At 40.2% G+C, this 24,951-nt stretch overlaps 1 protein-coding gene across 1 annotated transcript in view; it reads right to left on the bottom strand.

Annotated features, from left to right (window-relative positions):
- The window catches only part of LOC149273214 (glutamate receptor-interacting protein 2), a 122,519-nt gene that overhangs the window by 17,642 nt on the left and 79,926 nt on the right, over nucleotides 1-24,951 (bottom strand). Inside the window, exons 4-8 of the mRNA XM_089506577.1 lie at nucleotides 6,263-6,343; nucleotides 2,299-2,434; nucleotides 1,931-2,076; nucleotides 1,527-1,613; nucleotides 960-1,035 (exon numbers count right to left, since the gene is read on the bottom strand). Coding sequence (XP_089362703.1) covers nucleotides 960-1,035; nucleotides 1,527-1,613; nucleotides 1,931-2,076; nucleotides 2,299-2,434; nucleotides 6,263-6,343 — 526 coding nt within the window. The remainder of the gene's footprint in view (nucleotides 1-959; nucleotides 1,036-1,526; nucleotides 1,614-1,930; nucleotides 2,077-2,298; nucleotides 2,435-6,262; nucleotides 6,344-24,951) is intronic.

Here is a 24,951-nt window from a genome sequence, read left to right as displayed (position 1 = left end):
ATACATCAAAAGATGTAAAAGATTAACTTGTTGACTTCACTGTGTATTTTAGAAGACCAACACCAGTGTCCTCAAGAACAACGTAGTCACTAATTCATCAGGACCTCAGGATGTTAAGACCTTATTAAATGAGCAAAATATTATTGCAGGGCTATCCAAGATCTTCTTCCAGGATAACCTTGACAGGGTTGACCCCTCATTAAACATAGCAAGGTGTGTGAGCTGAAACCCCAGCGCTCCACCAATCTCCCGCTTTCTCCTATATTTCAACTGTTTCTCTCCATTTAAATTTAATCCTCATTCACTTCTGACTGTTTAATTTCTTAAGTTTTCTTACAACCGCCAGTTTTATCCTTATATATTCCAGGATGCCCCGCAGACTCAAAGTCCCAAAGTCAAAATGGCCGCTTCGACCTGGCATACCGATGCCGCAAATGGAACATCAGCTCCACATATGAAGAGAGCTGCTCTTTATTCACAAATAACATAATATTAAGAGCGAGAGATTCAAATACTGTAGATTGGACCAGTTTCCCCCTTTGGTTCCTTGTAATTCCACCATGGCTTGTGAAATTAAATGTTAAAATACGAGAAACCCCTCTTCCAATCCATCACTTAGACTGCCTAGGATTCCTCTAGAAAAGCAAAATATATATTCACTGAACAAGTGAAACACTCTAATCTCTAATTTGGATCCAATTTCCCAAACTGTCTGCTCTGGAATTAAACTGACATTAAGTCATTTGCAATATGTCTCACATTCGCTGCGCACATTAAGTAATATTGGGGATGAATTTATTGGAGTGCCAGACTGAGCAACCAGCTGTCACCGTTACGCACGCATCCGTTAACCCAAACCGAGCTGGTTTAAGGAATATATTCCGCTTGTCTTCATGAAATAAGTCACAGGCTTCTCATAACAGAAAGATAACGGCGTTATCATACATCATATCATATACCTATCTGCTGGTCCTCCGGGCCTCACGTAAGTTATAACTAGTGGTCTGGATTTATGCCAGTCTTCATGGGCCCCTCCTGCGGAGAAAGGAACATGAATGCGTAGATTATCCTCAACCTCTACCGTTGATAATTTAACTTTGTACTTCCTACGCAAGCCTTGTACCATAAACTAATTGTCATTATACTTATCACAAAGAACTTAACGGACCCCTGAATGCAAAATATCATAAAAATTATCCATTTAACCATCTGGATTTAGGGCCATGGGGTGAAAGAAACGTGATAACTTGTTTCAAGTGGAAAAGATTGACCCTGGATCTACAGAAGACCATAATGCTAGAATGTTACTGATTTTACATATTCTAAAGTAAAACTATAGAAAGATAAAGATGGTCTAGTAGGGATTTCATATTTCAAGTCTCCCTATTTGAGAGATTGCGCAAGGCTAAGCTTTGTCAGTTTATGGAATAAAAATGGATGGCCACCATGAAAGTATCTGAGAAATGATGCCAGCCCCCATGTTCCACTAAGGGCACATGCATTTTTAAAACATGATCAATGCTTACCTCTCATCACAAACCCAAAGCTGTTGCCCTCTTTGCACAAGGTGATTTCGATAGTCTTTGGGATGATGGCTGAGCTGGTGTCCGGAGCTGTATAGAGAACAAGTCATAGTTAGAACTTTGCATGTATAAAAACCAGAGATATATCATTGTTTCTACCTCCTAAACTAGCAGCGGAATAAAAATGGACGCCACCACATTCTAAAGGGAATCTACTACAAATACCCTCTTCCGTTGCCCCATGTCAGTACAAGCCAGGTTATGACGGCATGCAGCTTGGACTGATATGATTCAAAAACCAATAAACGGTCATACTTTCTCTAACTATTGGTATGAGGCTTTGGCTTTCTTTTAACAGATAGGTTTTGTCAACTATACGAGCGTGGCATCGTTAATATGGTACTTACTGGCAGGAGGTAGTTCATACTCGACCTCCAGGACCACCCTCTCACCCACATTCTTTAGGAGGCTGATAATCTCTTCATGGCGTAATTTTGTCAAATTGATACCATTCACAGACTTAATATAATCACCAATATTCAGCTGGTCACTCCTGGAAAAGCAATAGAGAATAATAATGAACGTGTCCGACATTGGTCAGATGAGGAACATAGACCAAAAATGAAGCACAAAAGTGAAAAGAGCTTACAGTCTAAACTGTAAACCCTGCAAGACAGAAGAACATCTCCAGAACATCTCTTCATGGGTATTAAAAGGATGAAATAGAGCATCTACACGGTATAGAACATCTACATGGTATATAATAACGACTCACCTGGTGGCCAGACCTCCAGGCCTGAGATTGGACACTCTGGGTTTCCCATCTTTGTCGGTTCCTCCGGAAATGGTCAGGCCCAAAGTGCTTCCTTCCTTCTTAATCAGTTCCACTATGGTAACGCCACGGAACTCCTCTGCGAAGATTGAAAATATTTGCAAAAAGACGGATCAAGACACAAGCCACGATGAACTGGTTTATACAGGAAACAATAATCTGTAAGAACTTTACTATATACAGGAGTATCCAGGTTTTAATTTTTTTTTTTTTTTGGTTTTAAACTTTAAATGTTTTCTGCCCCGTGGCTCTCTGTGCTCTACGTACCCCTGGATTTTGTAACTTTTCAATTCCCTTCACCTTGTAAAATTTGACCATTATTAAAATAGATATAGAAAATTGGCAAATCCAACTTTAATGGCACATTTTATACGACAGGCTGATGCACACAAATATTTGACTGTTTTTGAAATCAAGGACAAGATTTAACATTTAAATACAAAAAGGAAAAAAATGTTACAAATGATCATCGTAAAATATAAGTAAGGCACACAGATGACCTCTAACATGATTATTGTTGACCACAAGCTTTACGCACTTGGAACTCTAATGTAAGTTGTAACTCTCCCTTCCAGCTGATGCACTTAAAAATGGCTTCTTGACATTGAAAATCCCTGGGCTTCTTGACATTGATGTAACTATCTACCTAGGTCTTTCCTCAGACTTTACAGTTTGGTCATTTTTTTTACTTTCTATCTATCTCATGTTTTTATTCTCTACAACTTTAGCACAAAATGACGCCATACATTAACCACGCCAACAAACAACGTTCTATTGATCTCCTGTGTCATTATTTCTTCTCCGAGCACTAACCTCTCATCTATTATTGACCCCGACATTCTTGTCGAATCTTACAATTCCATTCCTTCCTCGGCTATTGACTGTTCTGCCACTTTGCCGATTTTACCCAGTTAATCCCTGTCCTGGGCTTTATCCCTCCACTCTGACAAGCTGAACATAAATTTCTTTTATCGTTTTCAGTTCAATGTGGCCAAAAGCAACCAATAAAATCCACATCCCATGCTTGCCTTTGCATGATGTATTTTATGCTTTCATCACATTTCATATACGGAATTACTCTCCATTATGGGAAAAGATGAAGGTCTCCCAAGTAGTTCCTTGTAGCGCTCCAATTAATCTGTTGGCTATATGATGATTTAATTATGACAACATCCCTTTTCTAGTGTATGCATACGTCTTTGAAGAAAGCAAGCTCTTGAGCACAGACAAATATTCCTATTCATCCACTTGACCTACAGCATCATTCAGGGTCGGCAATGACAAGATGGCCCTGGCACCGATGTAATGGTGGTGTAAGTGCGTGTGACGGTTGGGTATATATAACCAGTTGCACGTTCCATTTTAATGCTCATGGAGCTTGCGGTTGGTCATTTACAGCCCTTGGCTACACACCAGATCAGGTAAGTATGGGACACTGGTGGCCTGCATATATAATGTGATAATTTGTATCAAGGTGGCCACGTGGGAGCTGTGCGGCTCTTCTGACCCCTCTAACCAACCCCTAACTTAAAAATAGAAACTGTCATACTTAAATTGGGACACTGAAGAGGTACGAGTCAACACAATCTCTGCCCTTCAAACCTATATACTGTAATTCCCTCCAATTCATTTTGGACATGTCCAATCTGCCTACAGTAATGCTATATAATGAAATGGTTAATGAGGCTTTCAGTCCCGATCCCTTATGGACGGCTTGCCGCACCGCGTGACTCCTTTTCGTGTCAACCTGCCTTGCTTCTGCTCAAATTATCAGCTGCCCTGGCTGGGTTTTTCGCATCATCCCAAGCAAACTTCCAGATATGACTGCAGATGGCACCTGCCGGGATATTAATGCTCCCCGGCGGTCGCTTAATTTGCGTCCTGACAATAATTTACATTGTGGTTATAGTGCCTGCGGCTTGGAGGGAACCCTCGTGGCTTCTGGATGATGCCCAGGAGTACGGTGAACGTGCCATGCTCTGAATGCAGAGGAAAGAGAGGGCTTGGTGCTCGTTTCAACAAATTGGTATCAAAGACAATTTATTTACCCCATTCTGCCGTTAGGACAGTTTAGCTTTTCATTGTTCACTGGAGATTGTTAGAACCGGAGAGATGAAAGTTCTACACGCGATCAACGGCAGATAAAAGAAACTATTTTGCTTTTTCGGTTGTTGGGAACGCATCGGCGCTGGGTAACACTTTCTCTATAAAGGCTATTTTATCAGTCCGGAAAAATAATGGTGTGTGGCAGGTTCTGTTTAAGTCTATCTCAGACTATTTTAATCTCTTTCCTATAATAGCCATTCTTGCACCTCTCCTGCGGTGTGAAATCTTTAATCCTCCAATCTTTTGAGCATAACCAGCGTTCTTAATTTTTAACCTTGTCTTTCATACAAAATCTCTCCACGCAGCGCCTCCTGGGCTAATATTCATTTTTTTGGTTCAGTTTGATCCAGATTTAAAGTATTCTCTGATAAAATGAAAAATCAAATCAGTGTTTTATCTTTTTAATATTCAGGGATATTTGTTTTAAACCTGGGAAGGCCAGAGTTTTAAGGGGTTCTATTGCCTAAACAGCTTGCTGTTACTTAAAACGTCAAACATGTACAGTAAATAATATTTCTGGATAAATGATTTTCATTGCATGCGCAAGGACTGCATTTTGGAAGGTACAGAGATTGGTTTTAAAGGTGCTGTTCCACTTACTCTGCTTTACTAAAGGCCCGTAACGAAATGCAGCACAAGAATAAATATTACTATTACTGATAAACACAAAACCGCTTCTCGGACCCTCATTCTCCTCAACCCTCATTCATAATTTTTCCTGTGGCACAAAAAATTCTGCGCTAACTTTAGTAAGAACATACATTTAATTCATGTCAGTTTGCGTCCTTCCTCCTGCACTCTCTTTGCTCTATTCTTTAGTATCCTTTATACAAGAGCTATTTACACGTAATCAGAACTGCTCTTTAAACAAGTAATCAGCGCCAGGCGCCGGGCTCCTGCGAGATAAGAGCCATTATCAACCTCTCAAGCAAGTGCCTCAGCGCCTTCAATCGATGGAGGTAAGCAGAAAGGATAGCCTATAGTACTTTTTTAAATAAGGGTGCAGATTGTTAGCACGTAAACCCAGATACAGATTCTCATTGATCAGGGGCGTCCAAACTGCGGCCCTCCAGCTGCTGCAGGACTACATCTCCCATCTTCCTCAGCCAGCCCCTTAGCTGAAAGAGCATTATGGGAGATGTAGTCCTGCAGCAGCATAGATTATAGCCCAGTCTAAGCGTTGATGCAGGGATACTCCGGGTCACAAAGCCTAGCAGGAACTCTTTCACATTCAAAAGCGTGGTAGAGATCTCAAGTTGCACCACAACATGTGTTATGACTGACTATTTAAGCATCTATTTTCCTCTCAGATCATTTATAAAGTTCTGTAGATACAGTGGCCAACCTAACCAAGGCCTGTTTGTCCATAACAAAGCCGGGGCATCAAGCTGCTGGAACCCCCCCCCCAAGACTATGCTATGTTGGGGTTCACAGAGAGCGTCAACAGTCCCACGGTGGGCCTTGGAGCCAACAAGTATGGAGGCAGAAGAGCACAAGCCATCTTTGTGTTTTATCAAAAGCTTACTGCTTGACAATGCAACTGCATACCGATATTTCCACCAACAGACTGGACACAGAAGTTCAGCACCTAACTTTATGTTTTGCTCTAGAGCTGGAGCCCATGACCCCTGCCATTATAGAATATCGCTAAGAACACCAGAACGTCATTCAGAGATGTTAGATAGTTCAGAAAAAACCTGTCTAATAGACGGTACGCGTTTTGGTATTTATCAGAACCTTGATGTATGGCCGGTTTTCCTTATCGTTTAGACATTCTGAGTCAAACCTCATATTAACCCACCTGGAATACTTTGCCGTCTGGAGACAAGAGCCAGATCATTGCCTGCAGAGTCTTTTCTTCCCTTCAAATAAGGCCCATCATCTAGAAGAAAACGGGACAAACTCACTTTAGAAATATAGGGCACATTACAATATATGACAGAGAGACAAAGATGAAAACATATGTAGCCATAAATTACTGTTATACATCTAAATAACCCGAGCAAAGATGTGCAAGTTGCCATAGAAAAGTCTCTTAAATTTGGTACAATGTAGCCACAGCGCTATATGATACACTTTCGTTTCGAGGTAATTATGTCCTGAATTGTGACAAAACTGGACTATTTTTGAACCAAAGCTGCTATCTGCATCTTCCTTATAAAAGCAATACTGCATTGTGTTATACAAAGGGCAAACAAACTCAATTGAGCCAGGGGCATCAGTCACCTACGTATCCCCAAATGAGGGTATCGTCAGCACTCCCCGCTAATTCTTAAGATCATAGCCATGGTGGACAACGGAAAAGTGAAACATTCACCCCTTAAGGACAATGGGCAGTCCCTAAACCCATTGAAGACAATGTATTTTGAGCCCGTACATGTACGGGCTTTGTCATTATGGGGGTTAAAAAATGTATTTAATATTCCATAGTACACAAAAGAAAGCCAAAACCGTTAACAAAAATAACAGTAGATATAATTAATGGCAAAACAAAAAAGTAGTCCATGAAATGTCTATTATATTAACATTTTTGTCATCTTACAAGTCAGTCCACCTGCTGCTCTGCGTGTTATGGGATACTGCCCTATAGCAGGGAGCACAGGTGGAGCATCAGATCCAGAGTCACATCATCACGATATAGTTCAACAACGGACGGATCAAAGGGTATAGATGCTTCAAACCTTAACACAGGAATAACCCCACATTCATGTATCTAGGAACAGTGCGGTATCTATAACACGCTACATGCTACTGCAGTGGATTCCATTTAGTCTTTTGATGAGATGTAGTACATGCAGTGATCAACTTATCAAGTCTTACGACACATTGAACGATGTCAGATTGAATGGGTCACACATCGCAGGTTGGTTTCATGACAATTTAAATAATCGTTTTATCATACATCCAAAGTGTCCCACTGAGAGAGTCGAACCCCTTTGTCCATCTTTCCTCCCCTGATACCCCTCTTTTCTAGGAGCTTGGAATGTTTGCTGGGTATGAGGTTATCGCAGGGATCTACAGCCTACACAATAAATGTGTATAAAACATAAAACGGTCTTTATAAACTAAAACGTGTATGTAAAATAAAAGAAAAACGTACCTGCCTCAATCAGTTACCTAAATACGGATCGACAGGTCACAAAATCTAAATAAAGTCCTGCCATGTCCCTAACCACAAACTCCGCTAAAAAAAAAAAGAGACCTTTTTTTTGGTCATCTTGGAAGGTATATCATCATATAGTGTATATTAAGACACCAGTTTTACAGCCAACCAGGAGCCGAACGAAAGTCACTATTCATTTTGTGGCGGGTGCATGCTGGCAGAAATCATGTTCTAAGAATAGACTCCTAGCTTGGTACGATAGCGCTGTAGATAGATTTCTACGCTCAGATGAGTAGCGCCTGCATGCTTTTAATGAATGGCCAACATGCCGATTGCCGACCATTTCCATGACATTCTTCTGCCAGCTGTTGGCTGGGCCCATGTTGGCAGATAACCCCGAGAGTCGATGCAACAGCCGGAGAGCAACCTATTTGTTATTCCCAATAAAAAAAAGATCCTGTGTTTATTGCAGTTATACGGTTTTAGACATCCTTTCTGAATTTTGATGAACAGCAAGAGCAGGAAGAACTCTTTTCTTTCTGTACCAGTATGACTTAATGTGCGTCAATCTCATCTTTAATCAACGTTAATGTTATTGTTCATTCTCACTGTCCCCCTATAGGCATAGAGAGTGAAGGAATCTGCTGGCGCTCCATAAATAAACGTAATGTTAAAATGATACATAGACAGTCCAACCCAAATGAGTTACCCAGGCTGGCACTGTATAATGTACAATTAAATATTTCGATAAAAAAACATGACTTGCAGCATGCATTATGCAGCGTCAGTATGGCCCTTGAATGAGAAACTCAGCCTGTTAGGACCTTTAAAATTCTTGGTTAAGTTGGCAAGACGAGGTCATCCCCAATTCACTGGTCTGTAAATAAACCCCTTTGAAACTTGGTATATAAACAGCTCTTACTATTATTTGCCGACGACCGGGAGAGCTACGCGGAATTCCTAGCTGGCTTGGAGTGGAACGCGTTTCTTCTGCAATGCAAACTATGCAGGTCCTGCTTACATTTTATTCCAGCCGCCCAACCATAAACCCCACAGAGCAACCTTAAATAACTTTGTGAGATACAATCTTTCATTACAGCACGTCGCACCATTAAAGCGCTGGAACTTATCATCACGCTCGTTGACAATTCCTCAAACCGTTCAAAGATCCGAACTTCGCCATAAACGTTCTATGCCCAGATCATAGATCATAGCAAGCAACCAATATTATATATACTTAAAATAATAAAGTTACTTTCACTTTTATTTATCTAAAAACAGCATATTTTTTGTTTTAAAAAAGTGATGATTATTGAATGGAATTTTAAATGAACATTGTGTATTGTAGTTATAATCTAGAGTGAAATAAATATATATATAAATGGACATACAGCAATAGAAAACCGCAACAATTCTGCTTTCATGGCCGCACTCAACTTTGTCACATTTATCAACAAAAAAAACCCCTAAACCTTCTACCGTGAATAATAGCAAAACAAGGACTAGCATGTTCAGAATCCAGAAGAAGAAAGCTCTGACTTGTAACTCATCCTGAAAGAACATAAATTATATGATATATATATATATATACATATACACACACATATATACACACATACATACATACACACACACACACACACACACAAATATATACATACACACACACATTATATATATATATATATATATATATATATATATATATATATACACACACGCACATATATACATACACATATAATATATATACACACACACACATACATACATACACACACACACAAATATATACATACATATAATTAACCACAAATGCAACGTTATAAGCTACGGAGCTAAACAAGAAACAGACAAACAAAAATTCCAGGAGGCCACCGTGTTTACAATTTTATTTCAATCAAATGTCCAAGTGTCTAGAAAGATGTTGTCCTTTAAAAAAAATATAAAATTGGCAATGGCCCATAAAAACGGCATTAAATCTGCATTATATTTTTTTGCTTTGCTATAACTAGGCCACAATGTCAATCTTCTATGAATTTATGCTAATCTTAAAATTCTTCTCAAAAGATTAACTTTATATCACCACCTGCAAAATTTCCAGAGAAGGGGACAAATTAACATCATAAAGGAAGAAAATGCAGAATCAACCCTGGTGTGATTACATGACGATGCCCGGAGATGGCCTGGTATGGGACTGCAAACCCGCCATCTTGGACTGTCTTTGTATCCCATGCTAGCTGGTTTTTGGGATCTCTCGTAGGGTAACACAACAATCCGTTGTGTGGATGGAACACCACTTTCAACGCGTCACGCATATTCACATGCTGAGTAGAGGCCATTTCCACAAGAATTCTAGCTTTTTTAATAGGAAATCGCTCCATATTTTCTGTATTATACTTTGGAACGTATGCACTAAACTGACCATGCTGTCTCTGACCATAGATTGACTTCTCAAACCTTAAGCACCTATTGCCTCACGTATTCCAACTCTCCATTTGTCTCTGTAACGGTTAGTAATCATTTCCCGCTTCCTTTTGATTTGGAGAGTGGTTTATGTGGCATTTGGCATTGTAACCGATAAAGGCGTCTTCGCCCTGCTGTTTCGTTTTGTAATTAGTCTGAAATGAAAATTGAACAGGTTTACGATTCACCCAGAGGGACGTCGAAACCAGGCCATTTTATCTGCATCATCTACATTGTTATGAAGAAGCTTCACGCGCACGGAAGAGCCATTTGCACAAATACGGCATTCATCGCCATTATGTTAATCGGTTGTTACATTTTAACCCTTGTGTTCTTAATTTCTAAAGCACTAGACCTAAATAACCAGCAGTCCATCGCATCTTATAAAGATAAGGATTATATCCAGAATAGGGCAAGGCTACTGGACGGTACTGGATGACCCAGCATAAAAAGGGAGCCCCTGGAGAACATATACAGAAGGGGGCATCAGAGGTGAAATCAGAGTTCAAAGAAAGTTGTGGCAAGACCTAAAAGGGGCAGACTAGGCTGGGGTAGTTTCAGTCCCTGATCCTCGCAATATACATTCAGCATGCTGCCTCACCTACCAGAATGCTCATTCTACTTGCCTATGTACTGAACCCTGGCTGCCTTACTGGAGTAGCCTCATCTCTCTGCCGTCTATTTGTACCTTGCTCATTCTGCTTACCCAAACCATGGCTCTTCTGTTGGATTACAAAACATCTGGTGCCTTGCTGGCTCTGGATTTTACCAGGGGTCTGACCCTCTACTGGCTGTGAGTACTTTTCCATGTGGTTACTTCAAGATTATTAGCATATCCACCTCTAATCTGGCTCCATCGACCCCCTTTCCAACAGGTAGCTGTATAGGGCCATATTGGAGGAGCTACTTCTCTTTCCATTATAGGGATTACATATTGGTAATCCCACATAGACAATATTTTCTTAATCGTCTGGCACTTCTTCTTGATTAATATCAGCTTTATCTAGTGATAGAAGATAAAGGAGAGGTGGACTTGAAGAGAAGTGGTTAGAGAAGGACGAAAGAAGAAGACCATGGCTCATGTAGCACTGGAGTCCATGCTGATGGAGTTCCAAGCAGTAGTGGTGTCTCAGGGTCCCAATTGGCTTCAGAAGCTGATTTTCAGTGGGTCATCTGTCCCTTCCCAGCTAGAGTTGGTACGGTTCCAGGCCCAGTCGCTCTCCATCCCGCATGTCCTCCTTGGTGGCCTACCTCCCACTTCTTCTCCGACTTTGCTGTCGTCTAAGCTCCACTCGGACCAGCTGGCACCTCTTGGAAACATCTGTCTGGGCGGAAGTCTACCTAACTGGAAGTCCCATCGTCGAGTGCCCTCTATACAAGGAAACAGTGTCTCGTCGGGTGCCCAGTGGTTGTCTTCAGAGAATGGATCAGCAGGCAGTTTCTTACTGAGGACCCAGTGGGGACCTATTCCAAATTAGGGGGGATAGGGTGTCCCAGAGGGTCACACACCAGACAGCAACCGAACAAGCAGGAAGTTCTGTTCATCTGAGTGTCAGAGGTGTGGGGCTATGGCAACATCACCAGTTAATGAGGCCCAAAATGATAAAGATAAAGAACAGAACAGGTGACTGATCGGGCAAAGGGGGAGCTTTACGTTTGTTTTGAGGGGTGTTTGGGTTCCTATTTGAAAAGGGGAAGTGGGGAAAAAGATTTAAAAGTTCAACCTGGAGAGAACTGCAAAGGCGAAAGAGAAGAAGAAAGAGAAGAAGTAGTATTGCATGATGCCGATTGCATTTTTTTACCCCCACTGGCAACAAGCGTTTGCAATTCTAGCCAGTGTCATTGATTAGAAGGCTCCGGAGAACCGTTCAACATTATTTTGCTACATGGGCAGTATCGGGGAACCTCAGAGGCTCATGTGGATCTGGCAGGGGTCCACTATGACAAACAGTCAGCGAAAATCGGTTCGTCGGGGCATTAGATGGGGCCACAAAGACAAATCTTGCAACAAATGTTTATGACATTACAGTTAACGTCATTTAAGAAAAATACATTTCCTTCAAACAACCAAAAAAGCTAGCAATTAGGTTTTAAACACCTTTTCTTCTAGCAACAATTAAAGTTTCTCCAGTTAAGTAGTTATGAGTTACCAGATTCTTGGCCAAGCACAGGGATTTTAAACAGTTAATTTCTTCTAATGCCACCACATTAAGAAAGATCTCAGGAGTAAAAGCCATAAACCATTCCATAGGTTTCATTGTTACCGGTGTTCCTTGACAACAGTCCCAATTTGCAGGTATCTGAACACAAACGTTCTGCCACGCCAGGAATGTGGGGTGGACTGTAAGAAAGGGAAGGATAATGCAAACATACTGTATATAAATGCAATGTATACAGGAGAGCGATGGGGAGGGTATTAAACATTTAGGCAGAGACTGTGGGTCAGAGGTTAGGAATGCATACACTTTTTTTTAAACATAGACCCATATACACCGAGCCAAACACCGTTACTATATCTAAAAGGACTATAACTCACACCGTTCTTTTTCCAAGGATAATTGAAGTTGCAGTTTAACCGCTGGGTGCTTAAGGTTGTGCGCAAGTAATTTTTTAGAATTTTATATGGTCAATATATGTAATAATTAACATATACCATGCTTTATGTTATTGGAGAGAGGATGCAAATCCTAGATATGTTTTTGTGTAGGCATCAGTAAAAAAACAACAATATATAATAAATTGTTACATATTGGTATATTGCTGTATTTTTTCCCCACTAAACTTTTAATGAGTTTTACTGAATATGTTACATTTTTTAACAATGTCATCTGTCTGAGAAATAAAAGCATTAAAAAGACATCAAGCTGCCTCATATGTTTTGCACGTTCCTGAAGCAGACAAGGCGCTAAACACAAAGCAAATAAAAAAAAAAAACAAAAAAAAAAAACACCATCTACACTTTTTTTGTGTGCATATTCTCTATGGCCATATTTTGTGATCAAGTTTAGTAATTAATGCCGCAAAAATATTCAATAAACCTTGTTGGGCAGAGTATTAAAGCCAATAAAAACTAACCAAATTCCAGAAGGGCAAGCAGCCCCTCTGGCACTGAAACTGTTAATCCAAAAGGTTTGTTACTGTAACAATATTACAGTTAGAAACATTTTGTGTTAATTTCAGAACAAAAAGGAACTCCCCCACCCCACTTCTGCAGAGATTATTATTCCAATGCTATAAAAATTATGGTTTAAAATATTAATAGAAAAAAAAGGCAACAAATGACAAACAACAACAAAAAAACGTTACCTTGACGATATAAAGAAAAAAAAAAAAGATAAAACCCTAAGAAAACATTATATCTCGCAAAAATAACAGGTTTTACAACTGAGATCATTGGAAACCTGTATAATACATCTCTCATAGCTCTGCTTGTTCTCTGCAACTTAGTTAACATAGCAACTTCATGACAACAATTAAAATATATGTATTAAAATAAATACGGCAATAAGAAATGGGAAGAAAAGACCGCCAGCATAGGAACTAGCAGTATATGGATATACGGGTCACGTTCAAAATTAAAGTTAAGAATTCTCCTACCAAAATCTGACTGCAAATCCTTCTTCAGTCCACAAAGCATGACTGCTGGAGAGCTGGACGAGGCAGTTGGCAGTGGTGCCCCTTCGTCTCTCAGCTCAGCCTACAGAGGTTTCTCCCTCATAATCCAGGAGGCAGACTCCACGCGACGCCGATTGGGTCGCACACCATAACAAAAGTTTTTTTTTCCCCTCCCCCTTATTCTTTTAGGGAGGTGTATAAAATAAGCCGATGGAAGCCACAGGCTCCTATATCACGCAGCTAATTTTTTTTTCTGTTGCTTCATATGCAATGTAGAAAAACACAAAACACTTTTTTTCTTAAAATAAATAATAAAGATAAAGAAGATACCCGGGTTTAACTGCGACAGCCACAGGGATAGGAAACCCAACACAAACCTTCGCTATCCACGATGACAGCTGGCCAGATGGGATCTACCAGGTTCAAGAATGCATAAATAAAACATTACGTTTGTAGGCTTGGTCCTGGTATCAGGGACGGTGACGGCGGAGACCGGTGGCCGGGTGGATGTCAGATTCCTCCGGTCACATGCAGGATCGGAGCAGCTGTTGCGGTTGTGTGCAAGTCAGCAGAGATGTGAATGGTAGAAACAGCTGCTTGGTATAAAGGAACAGCCCGATACATCCACTTCACCCGCTACAAGCAATAACAAAGGCGTAAGTCTTCTCCTATCCAGATACCCCCCTACTACGGAGACCCTTTACCAGCTTCCAACTCACTGGAGGGCAGATCAACAATTTGGAACCTTAATCAGATCATAACAGATGGAAGATGGCTTTGAAAGCAGAAATTTTGCAATCAAGGAGAACAAATTAAACAGCTGTGTGGGGTACCCCAGGTGGTCAATAAAGCCCCCAATAAAAGGATAGTCATTAGATGGTATGCAAGCGTGATTTCTCGCATTACATCAATATAAAGCGAAAACATTTTAAGCATCGTGTCTATTATATCTGTATGGCAATCTACACATTTTATTTTACAGATCGGGGTTTTTATTTATATAGCACCAACCACGTATGCAGCGCTTCTTACGGTACTTTTAGGTTCATATAGAACATTTTTATAGCATATAGAATTATAATGCCTAATGCAGAAAGATGAAAAGAAAAACCAATAAGCTGAGAGGTTTGCCATCAACAACCCGTTCAATTAAGTCCGGGACGGTTTAGAAATTCAGAAGACGCTGGCTTACGAAGTCGGAATTCACAGGTTTGTTACCTCCTGGGTCGCCAAGAAAAGTCTTTGGTTTCTATTCCTGAGCTTATTTCTTTCAAACAAAAAGCAAATTGGGTCTAAAGTATCCTTAACGCAGACTACCATTATTCTGTAGCGTTATATTTCTATGTATCCACCCAACAATGGGAATTTTGGAGAGTCATTAAAATGAAGTGAAAATTAATTAGGCTGTAAGGGGTTCTTCTCTTTATATATATTGTGAAATAAATAAAAGTAATAATTGGTTTTGGGCATGGATTAGGCTAAATAATCTGGTGAGGAGGTCTGCACGGACTTGGATACAAACACATACACAAGCTGTTCACCCAAAACATGCATGGCAACATTTATGGGTCTAGAATAGATTATAAAATCACCCAGAAGAAACAAGATCCCTTCTGTATATCTAGAACTCCCCATGTGGAACAAAAAAGTTCCACTTTTAACTCATCGGTCCACAGAATATTATCGCTGGGCTCTTGGGGGTCATCACGATGTTTGGGCACATGTGAGATGAACCCGCGTGTTCTTTTCGGTCCGCAGTGGTTTTCGCCATATTTGCAGTCTCTTGTGGGATTGTGAACAACGACCTTAATCGACGCCTGCAGTTCTTTACAGGGTCGTCTGGGTTCTCTTGCGAATTTTGGTAGGTCGGGCACTCCTGAGAAGGTTCACCATCGTTCCAAGTTTGTAGATGATGGCTCTCACCGGGGCACGCTGGAGTCTTTGTAACCCTTCCCAGACTGATAGACGTCAATGACCGTTTCTCATCTGTTCTTGAATTTCTGTAGATCGCGGCTTCATCCGCTGCTTTTTGAGGCCTTTTAGCCAACTTCGCTTTGCAAGTCAGGTTCTATTTAATTTATGTTTATATCCAACAGCGCTGGCAGTAGTCATGCCTCGGTGAGTCTAGTGAAATTGAACCCAATTAAATTTGGTTAATTGGTTGATTTAGTAACTTAGGAGGCAATTACATTTTCACATAGCGCCAGGTAGGGTTGGATAGCTTTTTTTCCTTTAATACATGAAATCAATGAAAAAAAACGGTATTTTGTATTTACTCGGGTTATCTTTGTCGAATATTAAAATTAAGGGGGTAAATATTTTTTTTACAGAGCTGTATATTCATATTCAGTCTCGGAGTCAAGGGCCAACATGCTTGTTTTTGGGTTCGAGTCGGAGTCACTACTCACTAACCCCAACTCCAACGAAAAACATCTCATAATGGAGCTCTTTAGTTGGTTTTGGTTTATACCCGTCCCAATTTAGGGACTTAAATAATAGATTATTTAAACTCCAGATTGGTTTTCACTTCCCAAACTGTAGCAGTGAGAACTCTCACATAAAATAACACGGTCATTTATTTAGGAAGGGGAATACAAATTACCAATTACTCCCTCTTTGAGCTTTACTTTGGAAATATGGTGATATATTATAAGAACATTCAGCCTCATACATCAACCGGAATAGTGAATACACTTAAAATTTCACAGCTCCGTATATTTAATGAACCGAGTGGTGTTTATAGATTAAAACACCAGGATAGATGTGCTGGAAGTCCACCTTATTTGCATGCAAGCAGGAGAAGCACTCAAAAATATTTTAAAAATGAGGGATCTAATGGGAAACCACCACGTGCACGCGCAGAAGGCACTGCTATTGATCAGTAGAGCGAAATGACGGACCACGGAGGAGACTTCTGCTGCAGCTTCTCCCTAAGGCAAGTTATTCATTTTATATTTTTTTTCATGGTAGGTTTAAAGTGTAACTTAAAAGTACTTTAATATGCATTCATTTTTCAGGAAGTTGACTGGGACACCGGAGGAAAATTCAGGGGAAAGAACCCATTGGAACGATAAACACGGTACATAAAGTGCACTCAACTAAAGTCAACTAAACGGCTGTCAAAAGGTTAGCAGGCCAACGTCTAACGTAGGTGATGAAGATGAACCATGACTGGACGTCAGACCTTCACAGACATCACATTCTGACTCCCATGGCAGTTCCATCAGAATCACCGCAGAGCGATTAACATTTCAGTTTAGCACCCGTCGCTCGAAAGGGGTCAAAACTGGGACTTTCCAAAGTTTGTATTTTGCGATCAATAAACTCCCAAGGTTTTTATAAGCTGCGTCTTTTCCCCCCCATTCTCTTTGTATAAGGAGGCAAGAGTTATTATTCCATTATTATAAAATATACATTCACGGACCAGAAATAGGATGGAGAACTTCTTGGGCTGAATTAGAAGTAAAGCACATTATGTCACTTGTATATGGTGACAGTGAACACAATGTTTCCACGGTCACATCGAGGATCAGAGCTTTGATATAATATTTATCGATTAAGGAGTCCACCATTCAACTTTTCGTGTATATATTATAATTATATATATATATTTTTTTTAAGAGGGGTCACTTAAATATCTTTAATATGCAAGGGCTAAAAAGTCCAATACGTAACGTCACAATCTGTTAGACGAAGGCCGGATTACTGGTTATTTTGCGGCGCTTTCTCGACCCATGACTCACTAAACAATTATACTCGTACATCAAACACAAGGCTGTGGAAAGGCAGCGGTGTTTCATCAAGTCAAACAGCCCGGACATGAAATCAATGCCTCAAAAAGTCATGTTTCTGGTGAGATTATTTTGATTTTTTTCCAGGATATAAAAGAGCAGAACTTACAATCAGTACCATCAGTAAGTGTCTTCAGAAATGGAGACGACCCACCCCTCCCCATTGTAAACCTGCAGGGGTTCTTCTAATGGTTATGATCAGGGCCGGCCCAGGACAAAATGCCGCCTGGGGCGAAGTAAAAAGTGCCGCCCCCCCCCCATTATCTACCCTTCCTCTCCCTGCTGCCCCCCCCCATTATCTACCCTTCCTCCCCCCCCCATTATCTACCCCCCCCCCTGTACTTACCTTTCAGCAGTCCTGCGGTGAGTCTCCCTGCTCGGTCTCAGTGCCGGCTTGTAATGCTGAGCGCAGGAAATGACGTCATCTTCCGGCGCTCAACATTACAAGCCGGCACCGAGACCGAGCTAGAGGGCCCGCAGAGGAGAGAGAAAGGGGCGCCGAGCGGGTACTGACAACTTGGTAAGATAAAACCAAGTTGTCGGCGCCCCTCTCTCTCTCTTCCGCTTTAATGGAGCCCCACTCGGCTCCATTGTCGGGCCGGCCCTGGTTATGATATAGATATATGACTGGTGCAGGAAAATAAGGTTTCTCAAATATAAATGTTATCATTAAGTAAAACCTTACCGATATTATACCTCTAAAGTCTCTAAAGGGTCAGACAACAAGTCAGTGTAACAATTGTTGTAGAACACTTGTCTGTGTTCTTCTAGACCATCATGGTGGTCATGAGCTGGACAGCCTTCTTCCAAGGTGGGAACACAAGTTGGTATCCTACTTACAAGAACTGTCTGTGCCCGTTCATGCCTCTTGTATACAAGGGGTTCACTTTACTTAGAAGAAACAAAGAATGTAATAATTACCCATTGCCCACCTTTAAAGGTTGGTGGTCGGGTCAATTTTATAATGATATTCGCATCTTACAATACGAACCTTCATTTAACTCGATTGGACACAGATGTTTTAAATTTAAAAAGAGATTTGGTTTTAAATTTGAGAAATCCTTCTCACAGATGCATTTCCAAAATGATGTTTTATTTTGCTCAGCAGGGGGAGCTAAAGAATCAAAAGCCTGATATTATTTAAATTAAACTCCTGAACCCTTTCCGTAGAGAGTTGTAGAGCGTATTTACACTTTCACGTAAAGCTTCTATAAACGTAATCCCTTAAAATGGCATGTAATCCCTTAAATGACCGCAACAGCATATCCAGATTATATCTATTATAATCTATAACATATATATTTTTTAATATATCTTTAATAAGTTATTTAAACACAAAGGAAGTACAAATTTACATACATAGACTAAAACAAACAAAACCCCAAGAAATCGCTTTATAGGCATGAGCGAGATGGAAACCCTGTTATAATCAGAAACAAATACTATATTAAACACTTTATATTACTGTGTATTTTATGGTTTAAGATATGTTTTACATATTACTATCACGCTCATATTTGTTGACAACTTTGTAGGATAAAATAAATTATTATATTTATATATATATATATATATATATATATATATATATATATATATATAAAATGAGGTGCGTTAACCCGCTAATCAACAATCAGGTTAGGACTCTAATCCGCAGACCCCTCAATGTGATAAGACTGCGGTTTGATGGGACTTTTAGTCAAGCCACAGGCTACCGTTTTCTCCAACCCAGCAGCAAGATTTTACGTTATGTGACAGGAGGAGACATCATATGATCATTTCAGAAAACTATACATTTCTATGCCACAGATCTCCCAGGAGCGACACCCTGCTGCGTGTCTCACCAACCATTATAAAGGCATTGAAGTTTACCCACTAAACAGAGAGCTGTATATTTAACTCTTTCATTTCACAATACATCATGAAGACCAACACTGGCAGGATTCTTCTGGGTGAAGGTGTGAGCCGGTAATATATAATTCAATGGGTGAGGAGACTATGGGGAAAGCTTGCTGATTGAATTATACATTACACAGGGCCAGCCAAGTTCTTTCTGCTGCAGAAGCTGACCTTAATGATATCTAATGAGGGAGGAGCTGGAACTACAACTCTCCTTCAAACTCTGGACAGCTCTCCCTACTGGATAGATCTTTTGTCGCCTCCTAATTTCGACGCTCTTTCATGAAAACAATCTGCCAGCGTCCCATTTGCCCCCCTCAAACACGCGCTGCAAAGCCCACCTCTAAACCAGCAAGAGGTATCCCACCTACACGTTATACCTCTGTTTTTCATACTTCAGTTCACTGCAGCTTAAATATATAAATATATATTAAAAAAAAGAAGTCTCACACATTGATATTTCTTAGATTTATTTTTCCCCAAAGAAAGGATGCTATCCCACTGGGAAAAATAACTCGGATACACAGGAGCCAGAGTTCCCTTTGTGAAAGAAAAATGACAAGATATGGCTGTTAAGCGAGAAATAGAATTTGGAGTGATCAGAGAACACGTTGTATTTGTAGCGCTGCCCATTATATACACAACTCCAGAGACTTCACCGAATGAAAGAGATCTTGGGTCTGGAGCGGCTGAGTCTGGGGTTTAATCGAGAACGTTCTGTACAGACGGTTGACACGGATCAGAGGAGATATTACGTGAGAAGCTTATTCCAAGAACGAGAAGTCTGGAGACGTTTGTGTGAGATGAGGAGGTTTGTATAAAACAAATGAATAAGCCTTGTAGGATCTATGGACTACAGCGGTTAAAAGGCTACAAATAATAAGTAACAATGCCAAAACATATTATTCAATGCATCCCTTAACTAAAGGAGCTTCAGCGGAAACAGGGGTTTCAAACCCAATCCTAGTGGTCTATAGAAAGAAAGCAGGAAAAATTCTCACACCTCCTATATAGCCTGTAAACAACTTGCCACAATGAATAAGTGACTAAACGTGGCAGAAAGTTGGGGGCACTGGACCAGGTCGGTGGTTCTCAGGGGTGTAACTAGAAACCATGGGCCTATCCATGCTCACACATGGTGCACATCCATGCTCACACATACAGGTGCACATCCATGCTCACACACACACACACACACAGGTGCACATCCATGCTCACACACACACACACACACACACACACAGGTGCACATCCATGCTCTCACACACACACACACACACACACACACACACACACACACGTGCACATCCATGCTCACACACACAGGTGCACATCCATGCTCACACACACAGGTGCACATCCATGCTCACACACACACACGTGCACATGCATTCCCATTCTCACACACGTACACATCCATGCTCACACACACAAAAGTACTGTGTAAGCAGTAGAGTTGTAGTGTCAACTCCCTTGCTTCATTTTCTGCAGCTGGAAGGGCTGAGCTAGCCCTGTATAATATATAATCCAACGCATGAAAAGACATCTTGCAGACTGGACTATACATTATACAGGGCCAGCCAAGTTCTCCATGCAGCAGAAACTCACATTAATAAGTTAAAGAGAAATTAAGGGGCTGAAAAACAAATCCCCTGCCAATTCTCCCTTTAGTGAATAGGCTGCTTATCCTCCGTTCTCTACTCAAGCCCGTAGGTTTCCAAGTAGCTAAAAATAAGATTTACAAATACCAAAACACAGAAAAAAAAAATTGGAGTATGAACAGCATAAAGAAATGTAAACGAGGCTTCCATAAGCAAACCTGCGTAGGATGGAGGGAAATCGCGGAGAAGAATTTGGTGCATGCATTCAGAGGAGATACTGCAACGAGGTGAATTGGGGGTGTACGGGGTTTGATGGATTACGCAAGAGAGAGAAGGCGGCGAATACATGAAATTTTGGGCAAAAATCAACGCGCGTGAAGAGTAGAAAGTAGGACGCGGCTTCGATTTTAGAAGCTGCTTGCTTAATACATCTTCTATTAAATAAGACAGTTTAAATAACAGCCCTGTCACGTTAATCAGAAAGGATTTCTTAATTACACATGTACAGCACTGACACATCCTCGTCACATGTTGCGGAGGCATAATACAGAAGAGAAAGACAAGTGCCAATTAACCCATTCCGTGTACTACATTTCAAGCTCCCGTAGTAACCGGGGCAGTTAATGGCGTTCGTCTGAAGAATAGGCAGTTTCACGAAAAGGGCCACAATCTCACCAGGTTTTCCCACCGACCTTATTTACTAAGTGACCAGATGCTAATCATAGGAATAGGTTCTCCGCAGTGAGCGACACTCCTGGGTTATATACACAATATGAAATGTAGTCTATTTAACCATTTTCCATAGAATTAACGCAGCAGGGGGCAGTGTGGGCATTGAAATCCTCAGTATATAAGTTTATCAGTTATCACGCTGATCATATATCGTCATAAACGCCATTCAAGCAGTCTTCCAACACGGCGGATGACGCGACCGCATCAGCTGTAATTTTTAGATAAATATGTACGTCTGTTTCTACAAATGTACCCAGGAATTCATATTTCTATTTCTCGCTAGGGAAAGGGAGAGAAAAAAAAATGAATAAAATAACCTCACCAGCTGTTGAACTGCAACTCCCATCATCCTCAGACGGCCGTAGCTTTCAACAAGCGTGTTCCCATAGGACGTAAAGATCAAGGGGGGGGGGTATCTGAGGGTCTAATAATCCTGGTGGTCTAGCAATAGAGCAGGAAGATCTTTGCTTCCACAGTCAAGAAGGTTAAGATGAAACACCTATGAATGCCCCCCCCACCGTGTATGGTTCATTTGCTGGTTGTAAATATTTTCACATGTATGCAACTATGCATTATGTAGGGCCAGCCCTTAATTCATTCATAAAATATTTAAATATCATATCAGCTTATGTAAAGTAAGCTTAAATATCATATCAGCTTATGTTTAGTAAATACGCTTTATGATATTTAGTGTATGACCGCGTATTTAACCTAAAGATGATGTCATATAATGTGTTTCCTTTGCTAAACAAAACTACATAAAACTATAAGTCAATAGAATAAATTCCTTACATTATACCATAATCTTTAACCATATCCACACCGTGACACAGCCCACAAAACCTGGAAGCCTTAATGGGGACCTGCTGGCATTTCAGTAAACCTATTTTTTTTCTCCGTGCTCACATTAAATTGTAAGCTACAATGTAAGAGTACAACCCTTAAACGCTGTACCTGTTCGTCCTACAGAATGGAACGGATTATATATAATATATATATATTTATTTTTTTTAAACCCTCCATCAACATAAAAAGACACTTTTATTTGCGTCCTTAACCTATCTTTTTGTTTGTTGCCTCAACTCTTAACAGCAGAAAAAAAAAAATCAGCATGAATTAGCAGGCAGTGGGCTGTCAGAAGCCAGCAAGCGCTCCTCTTTGTTTAATGAAGTTTGTCAGAGCAGGAGAAATATGGCATAAGTAATATTTGTTTTTGTTTTTTTTTTCCCCAAGCAGAGATGACTTGAAGGAGATTTTCAAAAATAGAATTATTACATCACAGACCTAGCGAGCGCGGGATACATCATCAGACTGCAAAACATATTGGTGATGAGAGAATAGAGAAAATAGGGGAGCAGAGGCATGGGGGGGGGCAGGCTTTTAGGCTTACATTGTACAGATGGGGTGCGTGTTGTATGGTGATCCATACCTTCCAACATCTTAAATGACCAAAGTGGGGAATTTATCTGAGCTCCTAGAAAATAGGGACATCGGGGGAGGAAAGAGGGATGTGGGTCCCAGTGGGACTGTCTCTACTAAATAAGGACACTTGGGAGGTTCTGTGGTATATCATGTTCCTTTAACAAGATATCTATTATAATTTTAGCCATCAGAGTCCTGATGAAGCTTCCTACAACAAGAAATCTGCAAATAGAGAAAGTACTTACAAAGAATGGAATTGTACTTTTCTGTTCCTTGTATATTGGGGGTCTAATAATGGCCCCCAACCCCATCAGGAGTTTTGAAAGCTCAAAGCCTGAGGAACATTTTTCCATTCATTTATTGGTGTCCGCTCTCCTATTTACTTCCCAAAAGGTACGTGGCCAACATATAGCATGGATACAAAGTATATAGTTTGTTATACAAATAAAAGAATCATAATATTTTAAGGGCCAACTGATAAACATCGCCTAATCCGAAACACTGGGCATTCTCGCCGTCTACAACTCCCACACTGCTCAGCCATCATAGTTTATCATGGTAGACACCGGTGATTTCCTACCAAATTATCGCCATGACCTTCCCACACATTACTAGCAGTGAGAAAGAAATTAGGGAAGAATCATGTATTTCCTGAATCATTTGATTTCTAAGGATTTTAAAACAGTTGTCCAATAGAACAGAGAGAACTTTTTTTTTTTTTATGTCGTGGGATTACCACCGCACCATTAGCTGTAGACATTCTACCTGCCCCTGCTGGGGGCCGAATATTAACAATTCTCAGATTACATATATATTTTATATATAAAAAATATATTAATTATATATAACTCCCATCATGTGATTAATCGCGCTGGGAATCTGTGATAAAGGAGAGGAAAAAGAATTACGACGAGACAGATGAATGCCCATGCGCGTATAACAGACCTGACCTTTAATAGCTCTCCATCTCAGGAAGGTCTGCAGGAAATGCATTATATTCTTCCCGCGCGGGGGACCGGCTCGGCACCCCAATCCTTACTGCAGATCCTTGGTACCGGCAGCCACCTCTCTACTTCCAACCCATACAATAAAAACCACCGGCGCCCATATCCAACATACTAATAAACGAACACGCCGCTTTATCACCTGCGACCGAGTCTGCTGAGCCCTTTAACCACTTAAAGTGGACCAGTCAAATATTTACATTTAATTCACGGGGGGAAAAGGTCCTTTTTAAATTGGCTCAGAATGTATTGTGATAATTATACGATTAATTTTTAGGGACGTATTTGCCATAATGCACCAGCCCTTCCTTCATTCATAGGCTGCTCATTTTTTTTTTTTTTTTTTTTTTTTGTTGTAAAAATTTTGAACTGTTGCAGGAATCCACAAAGAGGCAAAAAATGTTTACCCCAAGCATAATAGCTTCCAAATGTGGATATGTTAAATGTATTACTAAAATATCTTTTAAAAACTGGGCATTTTTTATGTTTTTGTTTTTTTTTAATATTAATAATTTATAATTTTTATTCATACCTGCATATCTACTATTAGAACAATATAACTACTTATTATAACAATTTATTCTAGTTTGATTGGCAAATTAATTGTGTTTTTTTGAACAATAAAATGCCTGCAATTAAGACATTATGAATAGGAACGGGTTCAATTGCCTTAAATGCCACATGTCAATTACCGGTACTTTTTTTTAGCATATTCACATTTATTTTAAGTAATTTAGTTTAGGGTGATGAGATTGCCTCTTCTAAATGGTTATTAGTAAAAAAATAAATAAATAAATCATACCGAGAGACATGTTATAATTATGTTTTATATATGTTCTCAGTTAAAATATGTATTA

Source organism: Sceloporus occidentalis, unplaced genomic scaffold, assembly GCF_023333645.1.
Source record: "Sceloporus occidentalis isolate IW3139 unplaced genomic scaffold, rSceOcc1.0.p SCAF_395, whole genome shotgun sequence".
Classification (NCBI taxonomy): domain Eukaryota; kingdom Metazoa; phylum Chordata; class Lepidosauria; order Squamata; family Phrynosomatidae; genus Sceloporus; species Sceloporus occidentalis.
Note: the sequence above shows the minus strand (reverse complement) of the source record. Positions and strands in the feature narration are given on the sequence as shown.